Raw genomic sequence first — 7517 nt, 5'->3', positions numbered from 1 at the left:
TTCAATGAAACTTATTAGTTTATAACTAAAAATAGTAAAAATAAAAATTGACAAGAGTTATAAAAATTTTAAAAATTAACTACATACCTAGTACTTACTTTACTATTATGTAATAATAATAATAACAACAACAACATATTGAATCGAGTTGGGTTCTATATGCATTTTGTATATAAAAGTGCATTCAACTCGACCTTATGTGAATTTTTTTTATTTTTTTTTAAACTCATCACCTAAAAAACTCTATCCATACGGAGTGATTTTTGTTGGATATTCGCGAGACAAATTAAAATTCCAATCCCTAAATTAGGGATAACAACTTCAGAAAAAAGTACGGAGTATTACCCAACCCCTAGATAGAAAAGTTATATTGTGGACCTAAGTTTACCTTGCAAGGTGGACCTAGGTCCAAAATACACAATTTACCTACTGAATTTAGGTCCAAAATATACAATTTACATACTGAATATTTATAATTTATATATTGAATGTTCACAATTTTATAAAAGATAAATTGTGAACATTCAGTATATAACTTGTGAATATTCAGTATGTAATTTGTGTATTTTAGACCTGAGTCCACCTTATAAGGTTGACTCGGTTTCATGGTATAACTATTGCTCCTAGATTGGGCAAATGCTATTCTTACGCAAAAACGACTAAGTCAACAAATATTTCCCCTTGGAAGGGTCATGACATGGAGAAGAGTCGACTACTTTTTATGCTTCCATTTTCCATTATTCTCTTCAGGAAGACTGGAATATTTAATATTTGGATTCGGCTATATATACTTAGATTGTGGGTGATTAGTTTCTCCAGGCAAGTCCTTAGCTTGTTCAAATATACTCATCATTATCTCTTCATGGAGAAAGCATTCTCCTTCTTCTTTCTTTTTACCATCTTCTTCTTCTTCCATTCTCCCACAAACACTTTCATTGAGTGTACTAAAAATATCAGCACGGATCAATCTGCTCTTATCGATTTGAAAAATCAATTTACTTTAGTTAATCCAGATAATGTTTTGGCTCGAAACTGGTCCACTACAATTTCTGTTTGTTATTGGATTGGAGTTACTTGTGGATCACGCCATCATAGGGTGATTGCATTGAATCTTCCAGGTATGCACCTATCTGGACAACTTCCCACATCTTTGGGAAATCTCTCATTTCTATCTCTTTTAGACATGAGTGATAACTTTTTATATGGGAATATACCTAAAGAGTTGGGTTATTTGCATCGGTTACAAGTGTTACTTCTGTCCAGCAATAATCTTACGGGTGAGATTCCACAACAGTTAGGGAATCTTCGTCGCTTGGAGATGCTAGATATGAGTACAAACAACTTTGTTGGTTCGATCCCAAGTTCTATTTTCAACATCTCAACACTTAAAAGCATTAACCTTAATCTAAACCATTTATCTGGTACTCTTCCGAATAACCTTTGTGGCAACATTCCAAATCTAATTGAACTTCATTTAGAGCGTAATAGACTTAGTGGCCCACTACCAACAAATTTATCTTCTTGTTCATGGCTTCAATCGTTGGTGTTGCAAATGAATGAGTTCACTGGATTTATACCAAGAGAAATTGGAGGGTTAGAGATGCTCAGACTACTAGCTCTTGGAGTTAACAGGTTAACAGGTACAAATTCTTTGCTTGTCATTTCTATAATTACTTTATCAATACTCTTTTCTTTTGTTTGTTTTTTTTTTTCCTCAATTATAGAAGTATTGAAAATATCAGAAAATTCTCTATTTTCAATACTCTTGGGGTAGCACTAGCTATTATATGCAAATTAAATTCAAGAAAAATAAAGTTGTGCATTTGCTACATAGTATAATAACTTTTGATGTAATTATAAATGTGTTTAAGTTTTGAAGAGGTATTTATAGAAAAATATTATATTTTAATCTTATCTAATTAGCACACCAACTTTAAAAGTCTTCGTATTTATGTCTTCCTAACTCATTTATTAAGTGTTAGTATACATTACCTTTCAGATTGGAATTATAGCATCCTTTCCCCGGATGCCCAAAAACTTTGATGTTAAAAAAAAAAATATGCATTGCAATGTGTGCGTGTTAGAATAATGAACATTCCGGGAGCAAGATAATATATTTTATGAGTTAGAATAATGTAGTTTATGTGTTAGAATAATGTACTTTAGATTTTAAAAATAATGAAATTTTTGGAGTAAGATAATGTATTTTATGAGTTAGAATAATGTACTTTGTGTTAGAATAATATATTTTATGAGTTAGAATAATGTGTAATGTACTTTATGTGTAAAATACTGAAATTTATGGGGTAAGATAATGTATTTTATGAGTTAGAATAATGCATTATATGAATTAGAATCAGGACCGTTCCAATAAAAAGTGGGGTTCTGTGCAATATATTAATTTGGGCCATTGTTTTCAAGTAATTTCTATATATAAATAATAATTGTTCAAACATTTTGTAATACTTCAAAAAGACATTTGCCAGTAGTGTCATTCACAACCAAGAATTCCAGAAAGAACTCTTCTATATTTTAATGGGGAAAAAGGTCAAATAGGCCCTCGAACTTTAACTTAAAAGTCAATTAGGCCCCTAAACTTTTTAAATGTGCAATTACACCCATCAACAATTCATTTAGGTGCAATGAAGTCCAAAAACAAGTTAATGACCTGCTATCACAGGTCATTAGCGTTCAGGCCACCTTCCGGCGAAAATTCCGATAAAAAAAAAAAGTGACCGGCGACGACCGTTCGTCGGCCGCCGGTCACTTTTTTTTTTTTGCCAGAAATTTCGCCGGTCGGTTGGCGGTCACTTTTTTTTTTTTTTTTTTTGCCGGAAGGTGGCCTGAACCCTAATGACCTGGATAGCAGGTCATTAACTTATTTTTGGACTTCATTGCACCTAAATGAATTGTTGATGGGTGTAATTGCACCTTTAAAAAGTTTAGGGGTTTAATTGACTTTTAAGCTAAAGTTCGAGGGTCTATTTGACCCTTTTCCCATTTTAATGGGATATGTTGATATATCCACACATCTTAAAATCAAATACATTTGTTCTTGGTGAATGACATCAGGAGTACAATCTAATATCACTGAAAAATATTTTGGTTTATCACTATGTCCAACATCATCTAAACAACTATCAACATTCTTATTATTTTCATTGTCACAATATACCTATCATCGTTGTGCACATTATCATTTAAATTTTTTCCATCTCACAATCATCTTGATTTTCTATATGAAGACTAGCTCATTAGCATCCAACAATTTTTTTCTTAGCATCATCTTTTTGCTCATCTATTTGAGTTTTGTTTTATTTTTTTATTTTTTTGTAATGAATCTTTCAAGATCTCCCTTTTGAGATTGAGCTACTTGCTCAATTCTTCTTTTCTTTTTACGCTTCTCAAACCTAGATGAACATTATGGAGAGACATAAATTACAATTTTCTCAACAAAAATATTTAAATAATTAAATTAATTCAATTACCGGCAAATTGTGAAATTGAAATTGGTGTAGTCTCTCTAGTCTCTTATGTCACTTTGTGTCTTTGTCTGCTGCTAGCGCTATATTAGGGAATAGAGATTTAGGGTAGGTTTGTTGAGTTGTTCAAAGCAGCAATATACTACATTTTTTTTAAAAAAAAATATGGGCCTCCAAAATTTGGGGGACCTGTGCGCCGCCCCTGGAAAAACTTGCCCAGGCCGGTCCTAATTAGAATAATGTATTTATGTGTTTTTGAATCGTGGTCCACAGAACTGTGTGGACTACGATCCACCTCATAATGCTCCGATAGAGTTATATTTATAAATATTCCAATCTTGAAAGCCTTAATAATTATAAAATTAACCTCACATTTTGTTATTCTAACTCTCAACAATAAATATGTGTTTGGTTTAGATTGTGTAATATAATATTACCTTGTTTGGTTAATGGTTATATTTTAGATTATACAAATCAATTTACAACAATGTTCTCAATAATATATATATATATATATATATTTTATGTGTGTGTATTTATTTATTTATATCTATGAATGTATATCAATGCTTAAATATTACCCAAAAAAAAAAACTAAATATATAAATATACACACATGTATATTTGATTATATAAAATATATTAATTTTATTATTATTATTATTATTATTATTATTATTATTATTATTATTATTATTATTATTATTATTATTATTATTATTATTATTATTATTATTATTATTATTATTATTATTATTATATAAGGATTAGTTAACAAGGGCAAAGTTAGAATAATTCAAGGTAATCTAAGATTTCCTAAGAAAACGGGGGTAATCACATTACCTTGAAACATTACCGCCACATTAGCTTTCAGGTAATATAACATTACCAAGTAATCTCATAACTTGAACCAAATAAAGTAATATAACATTACCAGACTCAGATTACCTAGGTAATCTAAGATGACCTGAACCAACGCCCCCGAAATACGACTAAAATCAATCCATACTTTTTAAGGGAGGGATGGGTTCAAAAGTGTTTAGGGAAAAACTAAGAGCATCCATAATAGTGTAGGTTTATTTTTATGGTTTTTTATATGCCATGTAGGAGTGAGAAGGGGAGGAAAAAAAGAAAAAAACAAAACAAAAAATAAGCGTGCCACAGTTTTTTTTTGTTTTTTGTTTTTTAATTTTTAAAGTAAGGCAATCACGCGCCCGATTGGGCGCGTTCCCATGGATTGAGTTTGGCTTTACTTTTTCTCTCACATGTGGGTCCCTCAAAAAATCTAAACTTGCAAGAAAAAAACTACCTCAAAAACCCATCCACACACTAGTTAAAAACCACCCTTGGTTTTTTGGTCTGCAAAAACCAAATAAAATCCACAATTTTGAATGCTCTTAACTCTTATCCTTACATTTGAAAAAAAGTGAACATATTAGGTTAACTTTTTTTTTTTTTTTTTTTTTTAAGCGATGACATTTTCATAATCATCATCAACTTTACTATATTCTCGACTTATCAGAAATATTTTGGGAATGCACATTTACTTGTTACAAAGTACACGTTTACAATTACAAAAATTGCACTTATAAAAATGTGAAAGTGCATTGCACTCAGGGCTTTAATTTTATAGTTTATGATTGAGCTTTTTTGTTTTATTTGGTTTAGCAATTCACTTTTTACTCCTTATATTTTAATGTTTACGATTTAGATTTATAATTCAATTTTTTAATTGATTTTTAAAAGTTATCCAAGAATGCACATTTAATTGTTACAAAGTGAAGTTAACGATAATTACGAAAATACCACTACACTCTTTTTAAAATTTTGATCTAATTTGTCCGATTTTTATAAATGTGATGTATAACGGTGCACAATGGTACATTGGTACACAAGTTCACATTTAATTGACAGAGGTTCTCACTTGAACCTAATTCTATATATATATATCTAAACATTAATATCTAACATATATATATACACACACATATATATAGTCACCTAGTATAAAGTGGTGCTTGGTTACTTGAGATATTAATTAGGTTGTCTTTATCCCTACAATATTCTTTCACTTTTAAAATTGGGTCCCACTTAGACAATATAAAATTTGTAATTTTTTTTTATTGTTTTCTCTTCATTCCTGCAATACTCTCTTACTTTAAAAAATAATCATACTTTCACATCAAGTTATATATTATAATAATAACAAAATAATAATAATAAAATAATAAATAAATAAAAAGAAAGTACAAAAAGGCTACCGCATGCTGTCATGCTACATCCTTTTTTGTACATTTCAAGCTTACAAGAAATGCAAGTTTGCAGTACACATAATCATCTAATAATAATAAAAAAATATATATATATTTTTCACATAGCATTTCATATCAGTTTGTAAGCTCCATTCTTTCAAGAATAAAGTCAGCGTTATATATGTGTGTGTGTGCGCGCGCGCGCGCGTGTAAGATAATTTTGTCATCACAATATCAATTATATATCACACTATAAGAAAATTATACACTAGATTACTAGACATAAAGTTGTTTTTGTGCTTATTCAATTACCTTTAATTTGACAAGAATGCTTAATTTGATTTGTAATTGACATTCTATTGTATTGCCTCAGGTGAAATTCCACAAGAATTTGGCAATCTTCGCAATTTGAGGATTTTGAATCTTCGAGCGAACCATATTACTGGAGTTTTACCAAAGACCATTTTCAACCTTACTTCACTTCAAGTAATGCAATTGCTGACAAATAAACTCATTGGATCCATACCTAGGGAAATAGGAAACTTAACTTCCCTTCAAGAGTTAGATCTTTATGAAAACTTTTTATCAGGTTTGTGAATTTGTTGTTTAATTTACACAATCCCTCATCCATACAAAATTATTTACACTTTTCATACTCGCTCTTTGATATTTTGCAGGTACAATACCCCAAGAAGTTAGAAGGCTTAATGAAGTAGAGGTTCTTGATTTTCATTCCAATAATCTAAGTGGTTTGATTCCTGAAGTCATATTCAACATCACAACACTTAAGATTATTGACCTTTCAATGAATCACCATTGGGGGAGTCTTCCTTCCACTATAGGGTATGCATTACCCAATCTTGAAGACCTTTATATATCTGACACTATGCTAAGTGGAGTTATACCTCAAAGCCTCTCAAATTGTTCTCAACTCTCACATATAATTCTTGGATTCAACTACTTGACTGGGTCCATTCCAAAATCTTTAGGAGATCTTAGGTTCTTGAGTTTCTTTTCAGTTGTTAGAAATGATTTATCAAGTGAGTCTTCATCACCAGAATTAAGCTTCATAACTTCTTTGACCAATTGTAGAGAGCTGTACATTTTGGATCTGACTTATAATGATTTTCGTGGAGTAGTTATTCCCAAATCCATTGGAAATTTTTCTTCCTCACTACACAACCTTGGGCTAGCGGGTACTGGGTTAAAGGGGTCAATCCCAGAAGAAATTGGCAATCTAAGTGGTTTACAAACTATAGAAATGGTTGGGAATGACTTGGGAGGAGTTATTCCAAACACATTGAAAGGGTTACAACGACTTGAACGTTTGTACTTGGGCTATAACAAATTAAGAGGACCAATTCCTAGTAGTTTTTGCAAGTTGGAGAAATTGGGGCTGATGTATTTGAAGGAGAATCAAATTTCAGGTCCCATCCCTGAATGTTTAGGGAACCTTACTTCTTTACGATATATACAACTTGGTTCGAATAGATTGACGGGTAGAATTCCTCCAAACATATGGACCATGAAAGACCTTTTAGGGCTTGGCCTATGTTCCAATTCTTTGAGTGGTGCTTTATCTCCTGATATTGGGAATTTAAAGGTTATAACCTCCATATGTATGTCGGAAAATCATTTTTCTGGCAGCATCCCAAGCACACTAGGAAGCTTGCAAAATTTGATATCCCTCTCCCTAGCAAAGAACCATCTAAATGGACAAATACCAGAGACAATTGCGGGGATGCTAAGTTTGGAATCACTAGACTTGTCTCATAACAATCTC

At 31.2% G+C, this 7517-nt stretch overlaps 1 protein-coding gene across 1 annotated transcript; it reads left to right on the top strand.

Annotated features, from left to right (window-relative positions):
* The first annotated feature begins 862 nt into the window (after positions 1–862).
* LOC109153915 (probable LRR receptor-like serine/threonine-protein kinase At1g34110) lies at positions 863–7510 on the top strand. The gene is made up of 4 exons (XM_019301811.1): positions 863–1640; positions 6108–6323; positions 6412–7161; positions 7338–7510. The coding sequence occupies exons 1-4, from the start codon at positions 863–865 to the stop codon at positions 7508–7510; spliced, it is 1917 nt and encodes a 638-aa protein (XP_019157356.1).
* The last annotated feature ends 7 nt before the right edge of the window (positions 7511–7517 follow it).

Source organism: Ipomoea nil, unplaced genomic scaffold (genome assembly GCF_001879475.1).
Source record: "Ipomoea nil cultivar Tokyo-kokei standard unplaced genomic scaffold, Asagao_1.1 scaffold2565, whole genome shotgun sequence".
Taxonomy (NCBI): Eukaryota; Viridiplantae; Streptophyta; class Magnoliopsida; order Solanales; family Convolvulaceae; genus Ipomoea; species Ipomoea nil.
The sequence above is the reverse complement of the archived record's forward strand: the minus strand, read 5'-3'. Positions and strand labels throughout refer to the sequence as shown.